The 15,166-nt window shown below is 41.9% G+C and overlaps 1 protein-coding gene across 8 annotated transcripts in view; it reads left to right on the top strand.

Annotated features, from left to right (window-relative positions):
- Window positions 1-15,166, top strand: part of USP24 (ubiquitin specific peptidase 24) — a 173,156-nt gene that overhangs the window by 116,539 nt on the left and 41,451 nt on the right. For all 8 annotated transcript variants that reach the window (XM_060400190.1, XM_042248568.1, XM_015092007.3 and 5 more), the window contains 3 exons: window positions 9,859-9,920; window positions 12,072-12,263; window positions 13,223-13,340. In XM_060400190.1, coding sequence (XP_060256173.1) covers window positions 9,859-9,920; window positions 12,072-12,263; window positions 13,223-13,340 — 372 coding nt within the window. The remainder of the gene's footprint in view (window positions 1-9,858; window positions 9,921-12,071; window positions 12,264-13,222; window positions 13,341-15,166) is intronic.

Here is a 15,166-nt window from a genome sequence, read left to right as displayed (position 1 = left end):
CCTTCTCAGGAAGGAAAGTGGCAGGATTTAAATTTCCACAGACTTTAAGCTTAGCTACTGGTCCTTCTAACAACAGTGACTGATATTTAAGAAGCCTACTGTCTGTCATCCAAATATTAACCTTAGAATTTAAGATTCCACTCACATCATGAGAAGTCAGTACAGTAAGGTTTCGTCCATTAATTATTTTTAAAGCTTCAGGTGCTAATAAAGCCGCTGCCCCAATTACTCTTAGGCAGTGGGGCCACCCACGTGAAATTACATCCAATTCTCTGCTTAGATAAGCAATAGGTTGCTGGTGAGGCCCTCGGGGTTGTGTCAAAACTCCCAAGCCCATACCTTTTCTTTCAATAACAAAAAAATTAAATTCTGACCCTGTGAGCAAGCTCAGAGCGGGAGCTTGCAGGATAGCAGTCTGAAGAACCTTAAAAGCCTTTTGAGTATCTGGAGACCAAAGCAGTTTGTCAGTTTGGGCCTGCTGAGTTTTAGCTATAAGTTTATATAAAGGCCGGGCAAGTTCCCCATAACCCAGAATCAAAATGCAACAGTAGCCTGTGATTCCCCAAAATCCTCTCAGTTGTCATAGGTAGGGGATGATTTAGTATAGGTTTAATTTTCTCGGGGCCTATGGCCTAGTCCCTTCTGATATGATTAGGCCCAGATATCTAACTGATTGTTGACAAAGCTGAGCCTTTTCTCTTGATGCCTTGTAACCGCAGCCTGCCAGAAAGTTTAAGAAGTCTTCTGAGGCTCATGAACAAGCTTCCTCTGTCTCAGCACAGAGCAAAGTATCATCTACATATTGTAACGCTACTGCTTCGGAGCTATTAAAGTTTTGTAGATCCCATGACAAACTTTGTCCAAATAAGTGAGGACTGTCACGAAATCCCTGGGGCAAAACTGTCCAGGTTAACTGAGAAGCTGGCTGCATAGGGTCCTCAAAGGCAAAGAGAAATTGACTTTCCTCCGCCGAAAGTGAAAGTGAAGTCCCTCAGTCGTGTCCGACTCTTTGCTGCCCCATGGACTGTAGCCTACCAGGCTCCTCCCTCCATGGGATTCTCCAGGCAGGAGTACTGGAGTGGGGTAGAAAGCATCTTTTAAATCAATTACTGAGAAATATTTGGCTCGTTCAGGAATTTCAGACAATAGAGTGTAAGGATTAGGCAGCACTGGGTGTAAAGGAACTCCAGCCTCGTTTATTATTCGTGAATCTTGAACTAGTCTCCATTTACCATTTGATTTCTTTATACCTAAAACAGGAGTGTTGCATGGACTGTTACAGGGGATTAATAGTCCCTGCTCCTTTTAAATTTTCGATGATGGGTTTTAACCCTTCCTTAACCTCAGGTTTCAGTGCCTACTGCTTCTTATGTGGAAATAAGTGTGGGTCTTTGAGCTTGACAGAATAGCATTTTGTGCTCAACCCACAGATTTTCCATCAGCCCATACTCTAGGGTTTACCTTTTGTTCAATTAAAGGGAGAGAAATGGAGGGCTCCATATTCATGAAAACAGAGGCATGGACCTTGCTCAGTATATCCCTCCCCAAAAGGGGTGAGGGAGACTCTGGCACAATCAGAAACTTGTGTGAAAATAGCACAGAATCCCAGTCACAACTTACAGAAACACTGAAGTAATTCCTTTTGGCTCATCCAGACAGTCACATTACAGAAGCTGATAAGGAAGAAAGTGGGCCAGGGGCTTCAGTAAGCACCGAGTAAGTTGCCCCAGTATCTAAAAGGAAATTGATGGATTGGCCCCCCAGTTATTAATACCCAGGGTTCCTCAGGTGTATTTAGGATGGGAGCTTGTGTGGGGACCCCCGGGCACCTTCAGTCCTATTTGTCTTGAGAGTCCGACCCCTGAGACCTATGCCTCTGGGGGCAGTCTCTCTTCCAGTGTGGTCCTTTGCAGACCGGACAGGGAACTGGGGGAGGCTTAGATGCCTGAGGGCAATTCGGTTTGAGGTGCCCCTCCTTTCCACCTGGGTCCCTCTGAGAGTTTTTCTCAGGCTGTTTAAGAACGGTTCTCATAGCCATTGCAAGGGCTTCCGCCTGTTCCTTTCTCTTTTTCTGCCTTTCTTTCTTTTCCTCATATTCCCTACCACAATAGACTGTCTGAGCCAGTTGTAACAGATTATCTAAAGACTGATTTGGTCCATCAGTTCAGTCGCTCAGTCATGTCCAACTCTTTGCAACCCCATGAATCACAGCATGCCAGGCCTCCCTGTTCATCACCAACTCCCAGAGTCCACCCAAATCCATGTGCATTGAGTTGGTGATGCCATCCAGCCGTCTCATCCTCTCTTGTCCCCTTCTCCTCCTGCCCCCAGTCCCTCCCAGCATTAGGGTCTTTTCCAGTGAGTCAACTCTTCTCATGAGGTGGCCAAAGTCCTGGAGTTTCAGCCTCAGCATCAGTCCTTCCAAAGAACACCCAGGACTGGTCTCCTTTAGGATGGACTGGTTGGATCTCCTTGCAGTCCAAGGGACTCTCAAGAGTCTTCTCCAATACCACAGTTCAAAAGCATCCATTCTTCAGCGCTCAGCTTTCTTCACAGTCCAACTCTCACATCCATACATGACCACTGGAAAACCATAGCCTTGACTGGACCAGCCTTTGTTGGCAAAGTAATATCTGTTTTTTAATATGTTATCTAGGTTGGTCATAACTTTCCTGCCAAGGAACAAGCGTCTTTTAATTTCATGGCTGCAGTCACCATCTGCAGTGATTTTGGAGCCCAAAAAAATAAAGTCTGACACTGTTTCCACTGTTTCCCCATCTATTTCCCATGAAGTGATGGGACCAGATGCCATGATCTTAGTTTTCTGAGTATTGAGCTTTAAGCCAACTTTTTGGTCCATACTCCCATTTTAATAGCTTACAGCAGATATCTGGAGCTGACTGAGTGAGAAATCTATCCTTTAAGGTCACTTCTCCCTCTTCACTTTCGGGATCAATCTCAGTGAATCTGCAAAGGGCTTCTCTCAGTCTATCTAGGAAGATACCAGGAGCTTCCTTCTCCTTCTGTTCTGTGTTTGCCAATTTGCCATAGTTTAAAGGCTTAGCACGTGAGTGCCTGAGTCCTTCAAGAATACATCTGAGAAAATCACTCTGATCCCATCTTCCTTTAGCTGTGTTGTAGTCCCATTCTGGTTCTGTAGTTGGGACCACCTGATTCCCAGTGGGCAGGGCAGTTATTCTGTCTTGCCTCTTCCCTACTGATTCATTACCAAGCCATTCATCTCCATAAGCAACCGCTTTTCCCAAAACGCGAGTCTTTGAGTCGGGAGTCAGCGTTTGTCCCAAGATCTACATCACATCCTTCCAAGTAAGATCATAAAGCAGAGTAACACCTTTAAAAGCTCTAATATATTTTTTGGGGGTCCTCTAAATAGTCTCCAAGAGCCTCCTTGATTCTTTGTATTTCTTGATAAGAAAAAGGCTTATTAACTCTCATAGACTGATTATTTCTCCTGGTGGGTGCTTCATGAAGAGGCAGCAGCCTGTGTGGCTGTTCCTCAGTCTCTCTGGCTGCTCTGCACATATGGATCCCAGGGATAGATTGGAGAAACCTGCTTTTCTTTATCTCTTTGTCTCCTGTCCTCCATCTCATCTAGCAAAGTAGGAGGACAGGAGGGAGCTGAAGGAGTCACACCCAAATCTGTACCCTTAGGACATAAGTCTGGCATATTTTTCAGAGAGAAAAAGGGCAGCACATATGCTACTTCTACCCATTTCCCTTGTTTTCTACAGAACCAGTATAATTGTAAAACAGTATTATGCTTAAGAGAGCCTCCAACCGGCCACCGTTTACCGTCCTCCAGTGGGTACTGCGGCCATGCAGTATCATATAGGAAGACCAGGTGTGTCTTCTTTAAGCCCTGGGGATCAAATCTATCCCAGTTTTTCAGGATACAGTTCAAAGGAGTACAGCTAGAATTGTTAGCTCCTATCTGTAAGAGAGAAGAAAGTGACCAGCGCTCTTTCTACCAGAGGCGTCCCTCCCTGCTGCAGATGGGGATGTAGACAGACTTTGCACCAAAGCTTTTCTTTCCTGGTCAGACTTAGTCTGTCCCTTACTGACACAGACGACATACTCGTCCCTCCCAGTTCTACCACCGAGACGGGGTAGGCATGCATCAGGGGTAGACCTGATGGCATCCCTGACTGACATCCAGCTCCTCACCATTAAAACCTTGCTTGCCTCTGATGCCACCTGGGGTCCAATCAGAGTAACCCTCCAGAATGCCTCCCAGGCTGAGACTGCTGGGGGAAACATTCTCATCACCTGAGTGCCTGTGCACAACCCTGAGTATATTCCTGACCACGATAAGGCCGATACAAACATAAAACAGATGTTCCTTCCAAGCGTCTCCACACCAGTATAAGAGCCTCTTCTGGTCCACTAAGAGCCAGCGTTACCAAAGGAAAAAAACCCATTGTAGTTCCAATCTGAGTAACCTTTAACCTCAGAGATGCTCTTGTGGCTAAAACTCCCATCTAACTTCCAAACTTTCAGTTCCTAGCGAGGCTAGGCACTTCCTGACTACCAATCCAAATTTGGGACCCAAGTTGTAGTACACAGTAACAGCATAGATCACAAGTCCCTTGAAAGTCTATGATCTGACAGATTAGGTTCATGCCTCTCATTTCCTTTCTGGGCTTCCCTTGTGGCTCAGCTGGTTAAAAAATCCGCCTGCAATGTGGGAGACCTGGGTTCTATCCCCTGGTTGGGAAGATCCCCTAGAGAAGGAAATGGCAACCTACTCCAGTACTCCTGCCTGGAAAATCCCATGGATGGAGGAGCCTGGTAGGCTACAGTCCATGGGGTCGCATAGAGTCGGACACAACTGAGCGACTTCACTTTCTTTCACTTTTCTAATTTCCAAGGAGTTATGAAATGGTCAAAGAGACTGAAAAGTTTAACTGAGAAAGGAGAGTTCGGTCCACATGCTTTGCCCATTTCTGGTCATTGGCAGGTCGGTATAAACCTCCAACAGATTTCTACCATAAGCCAAATGAGGTCACCATGGAATCGCAGAGCTGGGCTCCTCACTTGCTTCACGCAGGGCGTTTATTTCATTCACGCAAGCACACCATAGAGTTAGTAAAGTACAGCAGAAAACGTGTTCACTAGGAGAAGAAAGAACTAGAGCTCCAAGCATCCTTACCTTGTCCTAAAGAATCCCGGACAAGCCCTCAAGATGAAAGGTTGTTGCTGAACCACGAAAAGACACTGGGATTCTTGGCCTCTGGAGGAGAAGAATTCTATTCAGGGCGAGAGACGAGGCCTGATCACTCAGAGCTTCTGTGTAATAAAGTTTTATTAAAGTATAAGGGAGATAGAGAAAGCTTCTGACATAGGCATCAGAAGGGGGCAGAAAGAGTACCCCCTTGCTAGTGTTAGCAGTGGAGTTATATACTCTCCAGTGAATCAAAAGAATGTCTGGAGGGTGTGAAGACCTCACCAGACCTACTCCCATAATTTACGTTTTAAGATAACAGGATTAGCCAGAAGGTTTAATCCAGAGACTGTCCTCAAGCAGGATACATTATTTTTATATAATCCTAAGGAAAAGGAGTACGTCTGCTTATTTAACTTCTATGCAGAGTACATCATGAGAAATGCTGGACTGGAAGAAACACAAGCTGGAATCAAGATTGCCAGGAGAAATATCAATAACCTCAGATATGCAGATGATACCACCGTTATAGCAGAAAGTGAAGAGGAGCTAAAAGCCTCTTGATGAAAGTGAAAGACAAGAGTGAAAAAGTTGGCTTAAAGCTCAACATTCAGAAAACAAAGATATGGCATCTGGTCCCATCATTTCATGGGAAATAGATGGGGAAATAGTAGAAACAGTGTCGCACTTTATTTTTTTGGGCTCCAAAATCACTGCAGATGGTGATTGCAGCCATGAAATTAAGAGATGCTTACTCCTTGGAAGAAAAGTTATGACCAACCTAGATAGTATATTAAAAAGCAGAGACATTACTTAGCCGACTAAGGTCCGTCTAGTCAAGGTTATGGTTTTTCCAGTGGTCATGTATGGATGTGAGAGTTGGACTGTGAAGAAGGCTGAGCGCCAAAGAATTGATGCGTTTGAACTGTGGTGTTGGAGAAGACTCTTGAGGGTCCCTTGGACTGCAAGGAGATCCAACCAGTCCATTCTGAAGGAGATCAACCCTGGGATTTCTTTGGAAGGAATGATGCTAAAGCTGAAACTCCAGTACTTTGGCCACCTCATATGAAGAGTTGACTCATTGGAAAAGACTGTGATGCTGGGAGGGATTGGGGGCAGGAGGAGAAGGGGACGACAGAGGATGAGATGGCTGGATGGCATCACGGACTTGATGGACGTGAGTCTGAGTGAACTCCGGGAGATGATGATGGACAGGGAGGCCTGGCGTGCTGCGATTCATGGGGTCGCAGAGTCAGACACAACTGAGCGACTGAACTGAAGGAATGTAGAGGGGGAAAAAAAAGTTTGTCCTTTCTTCCTCCTTGAGAATTCCAGACCCCTTTCTCCTTGGGGACCCCTAGACTTCTTATCAACCTGCCTAGGATATGACTCTCAGAAGGTCTTGTAGGTCTCCATAGAACCATTCAGCTTCAGCTTCTTCAGCATTACTGGTTGGGGCATGGACTTGGATTACCATGATATTGAATGGTTTGCCTTGGAAACAAACAGATCATTCTGTTGCTTTTAAGATTGCATCCAAGTACTGCATTTCGGACTTTTTTGTTGACTATGATGGCTACTCCATTTCTTCTAAGGGATTCCCGCCCATAGTAATAGATATAATGGTCATCTGAGTTAAAGTCACCCATTCCATTCCATTTTAGTTCATTGATTCCTAGAATGTCGATGTTCACTCTTGCCATCTCCTGTTTCACCACTTGCAATTTGCCTTGATTCACGGACCTAACATTCCAGGTTCCTATGCAATATTGCTCTTTACAGCATCGGACCTTGCTTCTAACACCAGTCAATCCACAGCTGGGTGCTGTTTTTGCTTTGGCTCCATCCCTTCGTTCTTTCTGGAGTTATTCACCCATAGGTAGACTTTTGGTTTCATCTTTTAGCTAGTATAATTATTGCTACTATCAACCATGAGTCTCTGGATACCACCTTGAGTCCTGCTTTTGGTTCTTGTGTATATATGCCCAGCAGTAGAATTGCCGGGTCCTGTAATAGTCCCGGTGTGATGTTTTTGAGGAGCCACCACATCGTTTCCACAGTAGCTACACCATTTTCCTCTCCCACCAGCCATGTATAAAAGTCCAAATTCTCCACACTCTTCCTGACACTTGTTTGCTGTTTGCTTTTGATAATAACCACCCTGAGTGTGAAGTGGCAGCTTGGGGTTTTCATTTGCATGTCACCAGTGGTCAGTGATTTTCCGTATCTCATCATGTGCTTATTGGCCATTTGTATATTTTCTTTGGAGAAATGTCTGTTCAAGTCTTTTTGTTATTTTTAAGTTAGGTTTTCCATTTTTAGTTGTTCTTTATGTATTCTGAATATTAATCCCTTATTGCATACATGAATTGCATTTATTTTCTCTCATTCTTATGCTCCTTCTTTGTCTAATGATTGTAGCATGAAATGGCATTAAATTTTGTCATTTTTTCTGTGTTAATTGAGGTAATCATGTGGGTTTTTTTCCCCTTCATTCTGTTAATGTAGGATATTCATTGATAGGTTTTTGTATCTTGAACCATCCTTGCATTCCAGATGTTAGTCTCAGTTGTTCATGGTGTTTAATTCTTTAATGTTACTGCCAAATTAGATTTGCTAGGAAGTGTTCCTTCCTCTTCAATTTTTTGGGAAAAGTTTGAGAAGGGTTGGTGTTGATTCTTCTTTAAATGTTGGATGGAATTTACCAGTGCAGCCGTTTGGTCCAAGAATTTTCTTTGTTGATAGATTTTTGATTGATTCAGTGTTCTTGTTAGTGATAGTGTACAATCACTGTTTCTACCTCATTCAGTCTTCTGAAGTGTTATGCTTCTAAGGATTTTCCATTCATCTAGGTTATCCAGTTCGTTGGTATATAGTTGCTCATAGTACAATCTTATAATCTCTTATAATCTCTCATATGTGGAGATTCCTGACCCACATATCTAAGTCTCAAATATTGTTTTGAAGCATTTAACCTATTTTAACTTTATAAATTTATAAATAAGGAAGAAATTAGAATTTCAGTTGCTGAGACAAGATAATTTTGAGTGACTTTAAAGTTAAAAAGTTAACTAAAATTTAGAGTTTTGTTACAGCTGACCCCATTTAACCTAAGTTAGATATTAGTTGTATATTTCTGTTCAGTTCAGTTCAGTCGCTGTAATGAAAAGTAATTCTTCTTAATAGTATAAAGCCAAATTTCAGAGAATGATTTTTCCCTGACAAAGACGTGGATTAAAAAGTTATAGAAACTTCTTTTTTGTGTGTGCTTGTACATTTTTTACTTTAGTGTTCCAGTTTTTCCTAGTTAAAAGTTTTCTAAAATCAGATGACCCTTTTCTTAACTAGTAAGCTCAATGAATCTGTAGTTGAAATGTGTAAGCCATTTCCAAGTAATAAGCTGTTGTGCTTAAGTATAAGGTATAGTAATGATGTTAATGGCAGTTATGGGGTGATTATGTGCCTCACAGTATGCTAAGTTCTTTGCATATATTTATCATTTAATCTTCACAGCAGCCAAATGAGTTTGGCAGTGTTATTATCCTCACTTTGTTCATAATCATGATTCTTGGTTCATTTGCAGTGTCATCATTAGTGCATTCTTGAGCCCTTTCTGTTTGTATATATGTGTGCACGTCTGTTTCTAATACTCTGGTAAGCATATAGAAATCAGGAAACTAAGAAAACTGAAATACATCATCCCTGGACACCCAACTATTAAGTAGTGGAAAATGAAGGTGTTAGTCACTCAGCGACCCTATGGACTGTAGCCCACAAGACTCCTCTGTCCATGGAATTCTCCAGTCAAGAATACTGGAGTTGGTAGCCATTCCCTTCTCCAGGGGATCAAATCCAGGTCTCTCTCACTGCTGGCAGATTCTTTACTGTCTGAGCCATAAGTAGTGGAGCCAGGAGTAAAAGTAAGGCCCACCCTACTCTAAAATGTAAACCTGTGCTCTTCATTACTGTAACTGCCCCAAAAAAGCTCCATTGATCATCTTAGGAAAAAGAACTTACCCTTCTCTTTCTTCTTTCGTCCACTGCATTTTGCCTCTTGGCTTTCTCTTTCTTCTTTCCTCCATTGCATTTTGCCTCTTGGCTTTCTCTTTCTTCTTTCCTCCATTGCATTTTGCCTCTTGGCTTTCTCGTTCTTCTTGGATCCGCTTTATTTTGCCTCTTGGCTCTCTCTCTCTTCTTTCGTCCACTGCGTTTGGCCTCTTGGCTCTCTCTTTCTTCTTTTGTCCGCTGTGTTTTGCCTCTTGGCTCTCACCACCAGTTGACATGTGTGTATTTTTCATCTGTCATCTGTCTCCACTGATTCGTGGTCATTGGTCCCCAGACAGCTCCAAGCATGCAGTAGGCGCTAGCGTGTGTCAGTTACTATTTGAACAGTGAGTGTAACCAGCAGATTACGTGTGCAGGCAGTGTGTGCATCATTACAGAATGTGATGGATTTAGTAAGTTTCTTCTCTTTACACTATTATTCCTGTATTATATCTGCTTAAGTAAAGTCACTAGTGTGTGTCTTGCTGAAATACTTAAGTTGAATTAATGTAGTTATTTTATGCTTAGGAAAATTATCTTATTCATCTGTTTCATTAACTTATTCTTACAAGTAATTTTTTTTATTTTCAAATCAGCCTCTCTTTAATAATTCACATCTATCTATTTTTTAGACTGTTATCCCAGTGCATGGAGTATTTTGATCTGAGGTGCCAGTTATTAGATGATCTGACAAGTAAGTAGATGTCTAACTGATTCATGTCAGGGAAGGGGTTGAGAAGAACTGGAAAAGAGAGCCGAACAGACATTCCTAAATCTGGCTTAATATATCTGAGCTATAAACAGCTTTATGATTATTGTTTGAAGTTGAATTTTACTCTCTGGAAAATATTTTACAATAGTATGTAACCCCGTGTACTAATTAGCTCTTCTCTATAATATGTCCAACCATTAACTTATTGAGATTTGTTGATATTAAAAATTGTCAAAGGCTCATATTTTAATCACGCTGATACAGAATTGTTAGGAAGAGTCTTTCTCTCCATTACAGTCAATTCTGACAATTTGGAAGGTTTGAAGGAAAGAAGGAAGCTCTGTTGTGATATGTTGATAGTAATAGAAGTGAGTGATGAAAGTCAAGTAATTGTTTAGTGTTAGGTGACTTGCAATATCATTGTTAGAAACACTGTTTTTAGAGTGTTTAGCTTTTAATCATCTGTACTTACTCTTACATAATGCAAATACACGTTGGAATGCTCTGAATTTTAGTTGTTCCAATCAAGAGTTGGTTAATTTTATTTCCTACCCTTTACACAAAGCTTATAAGGAAGATTTATAATAAATAAATATAAATAAAATGAAATTCAGGATCAACAAAAGCATTGATTGGAAAAGAATGTCAAGCCCAGGAGGTTAAAAAATACCTTGTGTATATGCAGAATTAGGTTGTGAGGTTCCTGGAGGACAAAGGTAAAAGGGGAATCACATTTCTTCGGTTGTTCTCAATACCCTAGAGGAAGAAACAGAATGGTTTCTCAAAAGAAACAAGAACCTAAAAGAAACTTAACACAAAGGTCTTCAGATAACGGACACACAAAGGGAGAGCGACTAGGAAACCTCAGCAGCATCTTTAAAGCAGACACCATCCTGGGTTTCATGAGTGCCCCTCAGAGGCTGAGGACAGAGTACTCTGCGCACTGTGGTGACTTTGGTTTTGTTGGAACCTGAGATGATACCGTCTGTGTCTTAATTCAGGAATACGACCTATACTGTCTAGAGAAGTGAACGGACTGCATGTCCATATAGCCTGGCCCTGCATATTCCAACCAGGCTTCCAGTGTGGGATTAGGCAGCAGCCCGAAAAGGCTTGCTCTGTGGCTTGGGCTTACAGAGGGTACTCTGTTTTGCTGCTTGAGAACTGGACTCATGAATTGGCTGGACACGTACATCCTCAGAATGCATGAACAGGTTATTAGTGGAGGCCTTTTCTGTGCCTTTGAGCCATCGAGTAAGGGATCCAAGATCCCTTCATTGATACTGAGGGCAGAGTGGGAATATGTTTTGAAATGAGCAGTCTTTGCCATTTCTGGAGTATTGTCTGTATGCCAGTGCGTATCCTAGGCCCTTTGCACACGGCACTCTGCAGTGTAGGTGCTAGCCCCAGTTGTGAATGGGCAAACCAGGACAGAATGTCCCCTGAAGTATCTTTCCATCTCACCCCACGGGGCCCTGCGTGCCTGTGGCCCCAGTGCACCGGCAAGAGAGTTTGATCACTCCTGCTCTCCCTGCTAGTCCCAGCTTCCACTATGGAATTTTATTTTCAATCCTTATTTGGAGGGGAAAACAAAATACTAAATTCAAAAGAGCGGAGTAGTTCTCTCAAGGCTGGCTCATTGTCTGGAAGCCTGGATCCTGCCACCTGCTGTGGACCTCTCTCTTCTCCGCAGAGCTCACCATTCCCTAGGTATAGGCAACACTCCGAGACCACTGGCTTTCCTCTCATCCCTTGACTGAGCACTTCCTGCTCTGGAAGATTCCTTGCCTGAGACATCTGCTCACACCCACCAAACAGGAGCTTCTTTAGAACAAGGATTGTCCCCTTCAGCTTGTATCCCAGCATGAGCACCATGACCCACAGAGGATGCACTCAGGGCCGTTTGATCTGTGACTGAGAGGAGGAGGCAGGAAAGGAACAGACATGTGTGAGCCTTCGTAGTCCCCTGGGCAGTTGCTGTTCATCAGTGATGATTTCTTTAATCTGTGAGATGGAAGATTGAGACTTGTCTCTGCTTGATTATTTTAATTCAGGATTTTGACTCTATGAAAAGAAATTCTTCTTTCTTCAAAAATGGGGTGTTTTTTCTTTTGTCTTGTTTTTCTATCTTAGCTTCAGAAATGGAGCAATTAAGAATCAGCCCAGCTACCATGCTTGAAGATGAGATTACCTGGCTGGATAACTTTGAACCCAATCGTACAGCTGAATGTGAGACCAGTGAAGCAGACAACATCTTATTGGCAGGACACTTACGGCTCATCAAGACCCTTCTTTCACTCTGTGGGGCAGAAAAGGAAATGCTTGGTAATTATTCATCTTATCATGTGACAGAGTACCTCAGTGCTCAGGTATTGGCATAGTGTTGTATGAAATTGGGAACATAAGACAGGTGCTGAGTGTTCCATAGAGAACCAACCCTTCAGACAATAGGAGATTGTCTGGAATTTTAACCAATCTGGCTAACCAATATAAGGTGTATTTTATCTGTGTCATGAAACCATATAGAGAATTTTATAGTGTTCAAAATAGTTGGATCACGTAACAAAAAACTAATAAATCATGGATTTTTCTTTTTTTTACAGTTACATACTTTTAAAATATAGTCCATTGTATCTATGTCTTTCACAGATTATTCTTGTCTGGAGAGCCAGGCCCCAACCACCACCCCCTGGGTGGTGGGATACATATATAATTTGTAAAGGCATATTCAGTATTATAAATTATATTCAGAAAACAAATCAAAATGTTGATTATCACTTCTGTCACACAAACTAAGTTCTATAAAAATTTTCTTGGCTACTGGGGATACATAGAAAAGAGTGATCCTAAACCAGGGTGAGATTGGGCACATCATTCTTACCTGAAGATTTTTAAAGTTTTCAGACCTTTTATGTGGACTCCCCCTGTGCCCAGAGTAAAGAACATTATTCACCCAAACTATACGCCTTGTGGTGTTCTTGGCGTTTCTGTTCCTTAAGTGAAAGTGTAACTCCTTTCACTGTATTGTCAGCTCTTAAAGGAAGGTACCTGCACTTGTCTATCTTTGTATCCTGTTCCCTGACTCTCCCACCCATCCCCACCCTGCTGCCCCACAGAGCTTTGCCAGGTCCCGTAAGTGCTCGAAAAATGAGCATCAAGTAGAATGAGTGTCCTGCCGCTGGGTGGCCGCAGGAGCCTTTGCTGCTCTGATATGAAAGTGCAAGACAGGATCTTTCAATTAAATGTGTGTTCATCCTCAACATGAATATTATGCTCTATTCCAGGTTCATCACTCATTAAACCATTGTTAGATGACTTCCTTTTCCGAGCTTCTAGAATTATTTTAAATAGTCATTCTCCAGCTGGCAGTGCCGCCATCAGTCAACAGGACTTTCATCCAAAGTATGGAAAATGCACGTTGTGTTCAGTTTTGGTAAAAATTCTAATTCGAAACTTTAGTCCAAAAGATTTGCTTAACTTGGAGTCTGTCTTCCATCTTGTGAGTGTGTGTAGCTTGTAAGATATTACCCTCTGTGTAAAGAAATGCATGTAAGGGGGCTTAGGATAAAGCCTACCGGCACATAGTATTGCTGAGCAAGTATGCTAGAATTGATGCTATCATCAGGATGGAAGAGTAAGAATGTTAACTTGATCAGTAACAAATTCCGAGAGAAACTGAGGTTTTAAGAATGGCTTCCAGAGTAAATCAGGCTTTGAGTCTTGAGGGATTCTGTGAGCAGAAAAGTATTGGTGCTTCAGTGCATGAACCCTGCAACTTGCTGAGTATTGACTGTGTCCTGATAATTAAAACTGATAGTGCTTTACTACAGTGGTAATTTTAAAATCCAATTTTGTATCAGTTTTTATGGGTAGAAATTTGGAAGTGTTGACCCTGCATGGGTGCTCTTTATGCTCTTGGAGAGAGGAAGATGCAGCTACAAGCTGCCATCTTATTTGCTCTCAACCTAACTTACTTTGTTCTTTTCTCATGAAAACCAGAGTTAATTGAGGTAATCCTGAAGAAACTGAGGATTTGGTATTTAACCAGGGAAAAAAATTCCCATACAATTTTAGTAATTATTGAAATGGGCAAGGCATAATAAGCAGTATTTTATGAAATCTTAAGAGGTGTCTTATCATGTATAGATATTTCTCTATCTAGAAATTCCTTGTTAGCAAAATCTGTTTTAGGTAATCTTCATTAAAACTCTCGGGGTGCCCTTCACACTGTGACCCCAGTCCTTACCCCTGCCCTAGTCTTGTTCTGGAAGATTTGGTGCTAAGTCGTGAGAGTCTTTTGTTAAAGCAGTGGAAACACATGATTATCTCAGCTTTCAGTGAACAGAGACAACAAATCTTCAGCAGTTTTCACTGAAATGTTTTTTTCATGAATCCTTCCATTTGTATTTATTATTATAAAAGTAATATATCCATCAACAAGGAGTTGATTTTAAATCACATACAGTACCTTGAATAGAAAAGGAAATACTGTTTCGTCGCTCCCTGGTGTACTGAATGGCGTTCATTTATCACAGCGACTCACAGCTTTTTCCTACCTAAATTCTAAAGCCAGCAAGAGATTTAAAATACACAGAAACTCTCTTCACAAGTAATACTATTCTTGTATCATACCAACAAAATAACTTCTTAATGTATATATAGATTTCTATAATGGTACCTTCTATTCATTCTTTACCTGTCGTTTGCAACCCAGAAATGCAGTTAAAAGCAGAGGATAGTGCCAGGTCCATGGCCTGTATCCTCGGTGCCTGATGCAGTTCTGATCTCCATGCCCCTCAGGCCCCTCTTGAACACATCTCCTACACTCCATTCCATAATTGTTTCTCTCAGAGGTTGGATGTCCTCTTTTCTGTGTATCCTTCCTAACCTGCGACCTCCTAAGAAATGCAAGGTTGACTTAGGTGACAGTGAGAAATTACTGTCCATCCCCCAAATGATTTCTGCTAAAGGGGAGTAGTAAAGAAGCCTTTGGTTTCCTGCAGAATGCTTGCAAGATATCTTTCACTGTCACTTTATAAACACACTGACTTGGCAAGCTATTTCTGTCTCCACATTTTCAGCAAAATAGAAAGTTGACTAGTATCCTTGATGTTTATGGGCATCTGTTCTGATTTGTATAGCTTTCTGCCATGTAGATATTTGAATTTCAGGGTAATATATACAAAAACTTTTCTTCCTACCTATTTTGATTGAAAGATAGTTGTTTC

Source organism: Ovis aries, chromosome 1 (assembly GCF_016772045.2).
Source record: "Ovis aries strain OAR_USU_Benz2616 breed Rambouillet chromosome 1, ARS-UI_Ramb_v3.0, whole genome shotgun sequence".
Classification (NCBI taxonomy): Eukaryota; Metazoa; Chordata; class Mammalia; order Artiodactyla; family Bovidae; genus Ovis; species Ovis aries.
The sequence above is the reverse complement of the archived record's forward strand: the minus strand, read 5'-3'. Positions and strand labels throughout refer to the sequence as shown.